The sequence below is a fragment of the Tupaia chinensis genome, unplaced genomic scaffold, assembly GCF_000334495.1.
Source record: "Tupaia chinensis unplaced genomic scaffold, TupChi_1.0 Scaffold000283_1, whole genome shotgun sequence".
In the NCBI taxonomy this organism is placed as follows: Eukaryota; Metazoa; Chordata; class Mammalia; order Scandentia; family Tupaiidae; genus Tupaia; species Tupaia belangeri.
This window is the reverse complement of record NW_006159766.1, coordinates 240413-252484: the sequence shown is the minus strand read 5'-3', so window position 1 is coordinate 252484 and position 12072 is coordinate 240413. Positions and strand designations below refer to the sequence as shown.

The following is a 12072-nucleotide window of genomic DNA, read 5'->3' as shown; positions in this document are numbered from 1 at the left end:
GGGGGGCAGAACCACCAGCAGCGCCAGCAGCAGCAGCAGCAACTAAGACCAGAGGAGGAGCATACTGCCAGGAATGGTGAGGTTGTTGGGGCAGAACCTCGACCCGGAGACCAGAATGATTCCCAGCAAGGACAGCTAGAAGAAAACAATAATCGATTTATTTCAGTCGATGAGGACTTCTCAGGAAACCAAGAAGAGCAAGAGGAGGATGAAGAACATGCTGGTGAGCAAGATGAGGAGGAGGAGGAAGAGGAGGAGGAGGAGGAGATGGACCAGGAGAGTGATGATTTTGATCAGTCTGATGACAGTAGCAGAGAGGATGAACATACACACAGTAACAGTGTCACGAACTCCGGTAGTATTGTGGACCTGCCCATTCACCCACTCTCCTCCCCGTTCTATACAAAGACTACAAAAGTGAGTACGCTCAACCGTGTTAACCTGGGGCACTTTACGTGTCTGTTTTAATGTAATGAAACTTTTCTTCTCAGTCTTTGTATTGCAAATTAATCTTCAGATATGCAATAATAAAACAAACTAATTTTTGCTTGACAGAAGGTATTAGGAAGTATTAAATACTGAAATACCAATAATGGGACAGTCTTACTACAAATGGAGGGAAGGTAACTGATGTTGCTATGAAAAATCATTAACATCAAATTTTCTTCTAAACTTTGCTGCCACGGTCGGGGTTAGTAGGTTGTGTGGGATGCAGAAGGTTGGAGTGAAATGTCATTTGTGTAAATCAAGTAACGAGTCTCGTGTTATGTACAAAGTGCAGCCCGTGGTGGGGGCTGTGTATACAGGAGTGTTACTCCAAGGTGTAAGGGACTGGAAGTTGTCTCAAATTAGTTCTGGTTCTTTGTTTATCATTTGAAAATTACATAGACGTCACAAATGTCCATATAGCATAGACTTAACAGTTAGACTGTACTTTGGAAAGATACATTTTAACTTGAATAATAATTTACTTATTTTATAGACATGTACATGAACAATGCATGTATTTTATACTCTGCTTCCTATTTACATGTTTTCAGAATTTTCAAAGAAATACTGATTTAGCTCATAGGCAGTATATAAACAGATTTAACATCATCTTTGACCTAACTTATCCCAAAATAAGGTATCTTACACACTTAGATTAATACTTGAATTGCTAATTTGACTTGTACAATTTAAACTCTTTAAAAAGTATATTTGTCCCTAATTTCCCTAGCTTATTTGCAGATTTGGTTTATTTAGGTGGTGTAATCTAAGAAGGAAAGGGCATCAAGTCATGCTTTTCATCCATTTTACCATCCCCGTCTCAAGATGTCGAAGCAGTAGCTTTGAACCTCAGCCAGGTGGCTTACCACCAGCTACAGCCCCATTTTGTTGCTAAGGCTCAGGCCGTTTACAACGCATTCCCCCAACTTCTAATCCTGGTCTTTTAAAAATTTGTAATAGGGTGTGTGTGCTAGCTGAGGACAGAGCGAGCGAGTGAGAGAGAGAGAGAGAGAGAAAGTGAGAAAGCACCCTCCAGTGGGAATGGCCACATCACACTTCCTTGTCTGTTCTCTTCTCTGGGTTTTGGGCATGCGTACACATGCACCCAGTGTGTTTCAAGCCCCTTGGTCTGGGACTTAGCTACGCCGATGGCCATGTGGGACCCAGCCACCTCAACCACTTAGCCCTGGCTGACCCTCTCTTGGTCTTATATCACTCCCTCAAGGTGACTGTATCGAAAGAGGGAGTTTACAGCTCTTCCCTTTTCTTTGAGGGTTCAGTCATGTGGCTCAGTAGTTAAGTCCAGTTGCGTTACCCTTTTTTTCTTTCATTTTACGTGGAGTCTTGCTCTGTCATGATCCTCCTGCCTTAGTGTCTGTAGTATCTGTAACTACAGGCATATCCCACTGCATGTGGTTTTTAGGGTGCACTGGAAATTGAACCCAGGCCTTCTGTGTGGCCTCAGCTTGCCCAGTAGGAGTGTTAAGTCAGTGCCCTGATGCAGCTGGGCCCAACTGCATTGTCTTATTCTAGAAAAGAAGTTTGATCAAATCTGAGCCTTGCTGAATAATCCAGAGCTATTGCTGATTTCTACAGTACTTTAGAGTAAAAAGACAAAAAAGCTAGCGAGACAAAACATACTCTTTTCCAAAAGGAAAAGTAATTACAATATTCTGTAAGAAAATGTTTAGTACACAGGTTTAACAGGTGTTTATGTTTTCTTCATCTTCAGGTTGAAGTTGTAAACAGAACTTTTAGGTTTATCTTATATGATTTTATAGTTACCTCATTAAAAACAAAGTATACTAAATTTAAGTTTTTGTAGTGATTCCGAGTCATGAATAATAATTGCGTGGTGTATCCAAGAGGAAAAGAGTAGACTGGGAACTTAACAAAACCACACGGATGTGTATGTACACGTTTGTGTGTATGTGTGTGTCTCCATGTTCATACCCTTTCTTCTGTTGTTTACTATGAGGTCATTTATCTTCATAAACGTGGCACTGAGAACATGAAGCCGTGTGATTGCAAGGCAGGGATACCTTTCTACGAAGGAGTTTAATCTGAAACTGGCCCACGTGTTTTGTTTTGTTTTCTATTGAAACACTTCTTCAGGATCGTTCCCAGAGTACTTTATTTTTCAACATGAACAAAGTCACCTTTTACTGTATTACTTAAAAAAGAAAATGCCAATCACTCATGTGATTTAAATATGGTAAGTGCACTAATTCAAGTTCATGATTTGGGAAGAACCTTTAAAATCCTGATTATAAACATAAGGCACTTCTGCAGACCTTACCCCAGGCCACAGTTTCATTCAAGTCTTAAAGTTGGACTTTGAAACAAGAAGAGGTATCATTTTTAAAGTAGGATTAATTTTTACTTTGGTTTTATTTTTGTTGCCAGAGAGAGGAAGAAAGCACTTCCCCACCCCAAAATGAGTGTGTTAACACCTCAGTTGTTCTCCTTCCTGTCTCCACCCTGTAGGGATCTGGGTCACACATACGTTCATCTAGCTTGTAAAAATCTCATTTTAAAATGTTAATATAGGATTACCGTCTGCAGTTTCACCCAGCATATCTTTCAGTTTGGAAGTCTCCTAAACAAATGCTGTGGATAGGTAGACTTATTTATACATTATTCTTGAGTATGCTACATATGCAAATATGGTAATATCTATGAGCAAAAAAAGTTAGTTCTTCCTTGCATTCGTTTATTTTTCAGCATATTGAAAACTGTCAAAACTGTGAAGACAAATTGTTTTCCCCAGTCATTAAAAATGTGTTTTTAAGCCAACCGGTAGCAAATATATTTGTTAGAGATTCCAGACTGTCTAATGTAAAAAAGTCAAGGGAGTGGCAGTCAAGAATTGCTGTTCGTTAAGCCCATACTATATGCAAGGTCCCATGACAGATCAATAAACAGAAGTTACGGAGGGGCCAGTAAATTGAGGATTATGGTAAAAGTGAGCTCCTGTGGCTCTTGAATTTTTTTTTAACCATGTTTAGTGCAATATCAAAAACCTCAAATGGCACCATAAAGTTTTTGTAACAACTTATCCGTTAGCATATAGGAAAGAGAATGTGAAGTATTTGAGTTAATTCCACTGTGCCACAAAAAGCAATTGCATCGTTATCAGTGCATGAATTGATATACCTGTAAATAAACAAGTTTTTCTTTTAAACATTATCTTTTTTTTTTTGATGTGTAGTGTTAATAATATATATAACTTCTACCGCATTTTGTATATATAACAGTATTGGTATGGGTGCTGACAGGTGATTCATCTTTTAACAGATGACGTAAATCTATAGTATCAACAAATACAGTATTGTCAATGTATATTCTCTCCTTTAGGATTTTCTTACTATTGTCTTTCCTCTAATTATTTATTATAAAAATTCAGTATTTAATACACATAACATACAAAGTGTGTGTTAATCAGTTATGTTATTGATAAAGTTTCCCATCAACAGTAGGCCATTATTGGTAGTTAAATTTTGGGGTAGTCAAAAGTTATATGCAGATTTTGGGAACCAGCAGTTAGCGTAATGGCTATGTCGCTGGACTCCCACGTAGTCGACCGCGGTTCGTGTCCCGGACCCGGTGGCTTAAAACTCACGCCGGGCGCGTGTGCGTGCGTGCCCAAGATCCCGAGAGGAGAATGGAGGAGAAGGGATTGCGGCGTGACCATCCCCCCTGGGGGGTGATTTCTCGCTTTCTGTCTCTATGTCTCTCTCTGTCTGTCTGGCGAGCGCACGCACCCTACAGTGAAAATCTCTCCAAAAAAAAAAAAAAGTTATATGCAGATTTTCAACTGTGTGGGAGATGGGTACCCTTAATCACTACATTGTGGAAGGGCCAACTGTAAATATTTATTAAAATACAAACAGTCAAAGAAGTTATGTACCTAGCTGGAAAGGAGGAGCCTATGACCTTTTCTTATCTCTAGGTTCCAAACAGAGGAATCAGGTACAAGGAGCATTGGCTAATTAAGGGGATCAAAATAACGGTTTGTGTTTGGTCCACCATTCTCCAGCCAACCAACCCCTAGAACCAGGACTCTTGTGAAACTTGGCAGGAGATCTTTGCTAACATCTGAAATCTACCAGGGCTGTAAAGTTCCATTCTGTTCTAGAGTTCTAGAGAATGACTGCCTCCTCAGAAAGTCCCTGGCCTACTCTGCTTGTAAGACAAAAAAACTTATGTTCAAATTCTGTTTGGTATAGACATGTCCAGAGATCAAAACGTACAATCATCTTAAATAACATCCTCTAGTAAACATGACCCAGTGAATAACCACGTCTCTTACCTTTGTGAAGGAAGAAAAACTACAAACATCTAGTGTTAAACACTGGGAGAGGGTGATGAAAATGCAAGAGAGGGACTCCAGGAGTGTGGTGGGCTTTCTCTGGCAGAGCCTTTCAGATCTGAGCTCAGATTCCAACTATGCCCTTACTATACAGCCATAAGTATGCAGTCTCATTGAGCCTGTGTCCTTACCTATTGTATAAAATAAGACTCTCATGTCTGCTTTTTATAAGGATTACAAATCCATATTGAGCGTCCCTAATCCAGTAATCTGAAATGCTCCAAAATCTGGAACTTTTAGAGTACTGATATACCGCAAGTGGAGAATCCCACATCTGACCTTACGTGACAGGTCACAGTCAATAGGCTAAATACAGAAGTTTTGTTTACAATTACCTTCAGGTAATATATATAAAATATGTGTATGAAACATAAGTGAATTTTGTGTTAAGACTTGGCTGATATTATGTATATGCAAACATACCAAAATCTGAAGAAATCCCAAATGCAAAACAATTCTCGCCCCAAACATTTTGGGTAAGGAATAATCTCTATAGACCTGTGACCTCATTTTGTTTATTTCCTATGTTTTAATGGTCTTTAAAGTTCAGTTATCATCATATCACCCTTTAGTGGAAAAATATGTCAGAAGAGGAAAAGATAAATACTTTTAGAAGGGTACATAGAATTTGGAGCATACTATAATAAGCTGGGCGTGTCTCCAATAAAACTTAAAATACGACATCAGTTTTTTTGTTTAGTTTTTGACACTGGGTGCATATGTTCACCAGAGAGAGACAGAGAGATGGAAAGCAAGAAATCACCTACGAGGGAGGGTGGCCACGCTGTAATCCCTTCCCTTTCATTCTTCTCTCGGGATCTTGAGCATGCATGTATACGTGGCTGGTGTGGGTTTCAAGCCTCTGGATCTGGGACTCAAACCATGCTCAGCCATGTGGGAGTCCAGTGACATAACCATTACGCCATCTGCTGGTCTTATTAGTGTAGTTTAAAAAATAACATTTAACATGATTTTAAACCATAATTGCTCTAAATGTTGGTCATGCTTAAATCTGCATCTGTTTCATTGCAAATAGTTAAAGATTACTTAAATTATGTATTTTCCTTGTATGGTAATTAATGATCTCCCCATAGAATGGACAGTTCTAGAACCTTTTTTGCACTCTTCCATTGGTTATCCATTTTATACAGATGATAAACTTCTCTGAAGGATCTACAAGTACCACAAACAGTTATTCTCAGAGTGTCCCTGAGGCAAATCAGTTTGTGTAATTATATCAACCTACTCTTCTATAATGTTTCTGTTGGTGGTAGGAAGGACGGAATGAAGACAGGGGGAAAGGAATACATCATAATGGGTTCTATCTTTACTTTGATGGATATTTCCAAAAATTTTGCCTCAATTTTGTCATCTTTCATTCTAACCTTACTTCTGCATTCCTAGCTATTGAGCTTCATCACCTGAGTGCTTCCCTGAAAACAAAACTATTTCTTACCCCAAATCAAATTCTTATTTTCCTGTCCAGATTTCTTACCCATTAATATCTTAGTCTTCTGGTCACTTGGTGGAAAGTGGTTTGATTTTTCTCTTTTCATCAAAGCCTGTGTGGGTCTGTTGGAATTTACCAGATTTGAACATTTTGTTTCCCCTTTTCTTACCCCTAGGCTCTTATGAGATAAAACTTGTAAGTTTTTGTTTTGTTTTCTTTGTTTGCCAAAGGGTGTGCGTGCATGCTTATCAGAGATAGACATAGAAGGGGGAGAGGGAGAAAGTGCCCCCAATGGGCCATGGTCATGCCACAATCCCCTCTCCTCCATTTCTTCATCCTGTTGAGATTTCGGGTGCGCACGCGCACACACACACGCACACCTGGCATGCTTTTCAAGCTCTCAGGGAATTTGAGCTGTTGGATTGTCCATATAGGATCTGGCTTCCTTAAGTACCATATCTTGGGGCTGGCCCTGGAGAGTCAATGTTTAAAAATAAGATATTTGGGCCAGCAGTTGGCGTGGGGTTAAGGGCACTGGACTCTCACATGGCAGACAGCAGTTTGAGTCCTGTACTTGACGACTTGCTTTCTCACTTTCTCTCTCTCTCTCTTTCTCTCTCTCTCACTGTGTCCCTCTCTTGTCAAGTAAAAACAAACAAACAAACAAATAAATAAAGTTAAATAAATAGTAATTTGTTAAAAAATATATTAAGTTACCCTTTACTTAAATTTCTGTTTGCTGAAAGGCCATGTCTTTGACGGTGAGTTGGCATATGAGAGAATGAACAGATTTTTTAAAATGAACTTTTCATTCTCTAGATAAGTCACCTCAATACAAGTATCTGGTACCCCACTTCACACTGCTGAGGCCACGTCCATGTGTGGGTGTTGGTATAATTGATGGGTGCTCTCACTCACTCTCTTGCTCTCTCCTTCCTGCTCCCCACTTCCTCTCTTTCAAATCTCTCTCTTTCCATGAGTGTGTGTGAGAGAGACAGCACCCCAAGCAGCCTCAGCCAGTCCCGGATCTTGGGCATGTCTGTGCTTGGCTTCCTCAGGGAGAGCCTCCCGTGTGGCTCAGCTGTGCAGTGTCACGGTTTATAGCTGCGCCACCATCCGGCCACTGTCGTTGTTTCTACCTGATTTTATCTCCGTATCCTTCCGCTCTGAATAGCATCCCTAAACTCTGCCAACTAGCTAGTCCTTCAAAACCCAGCCCAAGTCCCGTCTCCTATCTTTTAGACCTTCCTAGGTTTAGAAAATTCAATTCCTCTGAACCCATTGTTGGTTCTCCCCATGATACAGTTCATTTGGTATTATCTTATGACTTTCTTTTATAAGTTTTATCTTGAGTTGACATTTAATACTTTTTTTTTTTTCAAATAGTAGAAACATCTCTAGTGCTGATTCAGAATGAGTTGAAGATTCACAAATTAAACAAACAGTTCTCATTTCGCCTCTTGTAAAGTACCCCAGCCCAGACCAGAAATGATACATAGGCATGTCATTTAAGTTGAGTTTAAGACTCAGGTGTTCAATCTACAGATACTTATACTGCCAAATACTATAATACAATTAGCAGTTCTACAATAAGACTGCCCTGAAAAGTTAAAATTCTAGTATAGGAATCATGTTCCATTGAAGACAACTCATACTCACCAAGAGTTACATTTTAAAGAATATATAATAACAGGACATGCTTGCAGCTGTACTTTTATTAATAATGTAGAACTCAAACTATGTATTCAGTATGATCCTATTTATGAAGCAAACATGCACTGGCTTGTGTGAGTGTGTGTGTATAGATAAGGGAAAAGGTTAGGAAAAGTTATACCAAATGTTAGGAATTATCTCTGAATAAAGGGTTGTTCTAGTCCATTCTGTTGGAAATTAGCAATGGAATTCTGTTGCTAATTGTATCTACTAGAAACCTGTTTTTATTTTACATAAGTCTTTTTTTCTTTCATAATATATACTGCTTATAAGAGATGATTGGATAAAAGGATGTCTCTCAGAAGAAGTGGCATTACATAGTGATCTTTTCATGAAAATGCAGCTGAGCAGAATGGAAAGAACACTGAACTCTTCAAGTCCTAGTATAGCCAGTCGTTCAAATCTCTAAGGCTCAGATGGCCTGCAGTTCTTTAAGATCAATACATTGTTAAAAGAATAATAGTTAGCTTGGTGGCCTCTCTCTCCTTTTCAAGACATTTATTTAATATATGGTTTCACTTTAATAAAGAATTATTATTATTATTATTATTATTACTACTGTTAATATTTTTTCATTTGACCAAAGAGAGAAAGTGAGAAAGCAAGTTGCCAGGTCTAAAACTTGAAGCATGGTCAGCCATGTGGGAGTCTAGCACCTTAACCACCATGCTATCTGCTAGCTGCTGGTATGTTTCTTAAGAGTTCTTTCAGTGTAATTTGATAGTGCTTTTTGGGTCTCCATAAAACACAGATTTTTTCTTTTTTTAATTTAAAAATCTTTTTGCAGGCCAAACCAGTGTAATGGTAAAGACAGTTAGGGTTCAAGTCCTAATTTGGTAGCTTGAAAAATGTACCAAGTGCATGTACATGCATGCCCAAAATCCCTAGAGGAGGGAGGAGGAGAAGGCATTGTGGCATGGCCATCACCCTTGGGGGCGGTGATTTCTTACTTTCTCTCTTTCTCTGTATCTCTCTTTCTCTCTGGCAAGTGCACTTGCCCTGTAGCAAACTAAATTTTAATAAAAACCAAAAAGTAAGTCACCAGTGCTTTCCCTTCCTTCTCCTATTCCCAGTCCTTCATTTTACCAAACAATTAATGTGTTTAAACTGCTTATTTTTTCTATCTTAATTTTAAATCTTCAAAGAAAAAATCCAGGTTGGAGGGGACCATTGAGGTCACAAAGTCTAAACTTGTCCTCTGCGGCTTTGTAAGTAGACTTGAGCTTTAAAATGCTGGGTAGCATGGTGGTTAAGGTGGTTGGGTCCCACACGGCCACCTGTGCGGTTTGAGTCTCAGAGTACTGGCTTCATAAACACATTTTAAAAGCGTGTGCATGTGTGCCCAAAATCCTGAAGGGAGGAGAAATGGAGGCAGGGATTGTGACGTGACCATTCCCACGGGGCTGGGTTTCTCATTTTCTCTCTCTCTCTTGCTTTCTTTGGTGAGTGCATGAACTCTCAGACAAAATTTCTTTAAAAAATAAGGCCAGCACTAGAGCAGACTACAATGCAAAGAAACTTTATTTAGATCGTTATTTTATGTTTGCATCTATTACCCTGTTTTGGAACCATCTAGAGCAGTGGCAGTACTTTTCGTAGGAGAAGACTGCTGTCGCATTTATGCATAATCTCGTCCTACCCAGATGGGATGCCTTGAACATGGGTCCAGAACCACCATCCTGGTTGATCTCGGCACGGATTGCCCTTGAAGTGTCAGGTCCTATAATCAGCATGGTGAGGCTGAGAGGCGACAGAGACAGACTATCACCTGTCCTTATCTGGGACCTTCCACTTCCCGTGCAGTGGAAGACACAGCATTGATGATGGCCATAGCAGTAATGGTGATAATAAGTGTTTACTGGATACACTTTACTGTGTGGCCTCTCTCCCATACATTGATCTCTGTCTGTCCCTTCATCTATACCAAACTCTCTGGATTATTGTAGTAATAAGTCTTGAAGTTGTGTAGTGTCTTCCAGCCTTGTTCTGGTTTAATACTGTGCTGGCTGTTCTGTGTCTTTTGCCACTCCCATGTAAACTTGAGAATCCATTTGTTGATATCCACAGAATACCTTGCTGGGGTTTTGATTAGGATAGCATTGAACCTATAGACCAAATTGGGAAGAACTGATCTCGATGACATTGTGCCTTCCCATACAAGAACATGGCATAAATCTCCATTAATTTAGTTCCTCTTTGTTATCTTTCATCAGAATTTTGTAGTTTTCCTCATATAGATTTTACATACATTTTTAAAAAGAATTATTTAATTTTGTTTATTTACTTATTTATTTTAATTTGATCAGATTGAGACAGATTGGGGGGGGGAGACAGAGACAGAGAGAGAGAGAAAGAAAGATGCCAGGTCTGAGACTCAAACCGCAGTCGGCCATGTGGGAGGCCAGAGCCCTTAACTACTATGCCACCTGCCAATCTTGCACACATTTTATTAAGAGTTGTAACCAAATATTTCATTTTGGGGGTTGCTAATCTAGGTGGTACTGCATTTTTCATTTCAAATCCCACTTGCTCATTGCCGATGTATAGGAGAAATAATTGGCTTTTATATATTAACCTTGTTTCCTGCACCTTTGTATAATTATTAGTGTTTATCGATTATTTCACATTTTCTACTTAGAGGATCATGACAGTTATTTCCTCTTTCTTTATCAGTGAATCTTTTACTTCCTTTTCTTGCCTTACTATATTAATTAGTACTTCTAGTATGATGTTCGTAAGCGCCTTGAGAGGGACATCCTTGCCTGCCTCCTGATCTTAGGAGGACAGATTTCTCATCACGGAGTGTGAATTTCCATGCCATAGGTAACTGACCTTTCTTGGCCATTCGAAGGATTGATGTTGGTTTCAAATTCAGGATCTTGCAAAGTCCTTCTGTGTAGGTACTAAACTTTTAAACTGGAAATGATAATTGCTTAAGATTACAACAAGTAAATGACAAATCAGGGGATAAAGTTCATGTCTTAGGCATGTATCAATTTCCCCTTTCCCTCCCCAAATCCCACAATATATAAACAACAAATGTAAATCTGTGTAAATATATTTTCAAAACCTATAACTAATCTCAGTCCCCGTTGACAGCGTCTTACCAACTTTAAATAGTCAGACCTGTTTTTAAATCACCTCACTTGTGATACTGTCCTTTGAATCTTATTAATGAGATTTTTTTATTTTTTTGCTGCAAAGTCTGCTCTGACATTTGTCTCAAAAATCTCAGTCCCATCTTTGAGGCCAGCACTAGAACAAACTACTATCCTTCAGAGAGAGGAGTCTCTCTTCTGGAGGATACATTTTCTTGTGCTTAATCTCTTTTGTTGATTTAATTTCTCTCTATTTTCTGTAAATAAATGTGATAAAGAGAAAAACCAAGTTTGGGTGAATTACAGAAGAATACTGAGAACAGAAAATATGGTTTGATCATTTAGATTAGGTTTGTTTAAATATTTAACTTGTAGATATGACACTATCCTTTTACTTTTGTTTCTTCTTTGAAACTTGCCTCAAATTTAGTACTGTTTAATTAACTGATAAGTATTTGGATTTAAAAAGGATAAACTTTAAAAACATTTCAGAATTTTTTCACTGGCTACTCAAGTTCATGGATAGTAATTCACAAAGCACAAAGATATAACATCACAGAAGATATAAAATATTTATGTTTTTATAGCAATCATATACCTTAGTGTGGTTAACATACTTAGTAAGTTAAAGTATTTTTTACTATGAAGCATCATATGTAAGTATTTAGTTACTTGAAGATGTGTCAGTTTCTTCATTGAACACTAGGGGGCCGTATAGTACCTTTTTGCTGTTGACAGAGCTGCTCTTCATATATTTAAATATATTTAGTATGCACTTACCTCTTTTCTGTTTTGTGTTCTAGAACACTTATTTCTTGCTCAGAATTTGGAATAAATTCTTGGAGTAGTTATGTGCCTGGTCATGTAATACATGGGATATACAGGGTTTTTGTTTTGATTTTTTTTTTTTTTTAAATAAGCAACTGACATATTTTCATTTTGCTATTTAA

At 38.5% G+C, this 12072-nt stretch overlaps 1 protein-coding gene across 7 annotated transcripts in view; it reads left to right on the top strand.

The window, feature by feature from the left end:
• Window positions 1-12072, top strand: part of FBXW7 (F-box and WD repeat domain containing 7) — a 242278-nt gene that overhangs the window by 139037 nt on the left and 91169 nt on the right. For 5 of the 7 annotated variants that reach the window (XM_027772562.1, XM_027772564.1, XM_027772558.1 and 2 more), the window contains one exon: window positions 19-417. In XM_027772562.1, the coding sequence (XP_027628363.1) occupies window positions 19-417 (399 nt within the window). The remainder of the gene's footprint in view (window positions 1-18; window positions 418-12072) is intronic. The other 2 variants (XM_027772563.1, XM_006150311.3) reach the window with 2 other exon arrangements.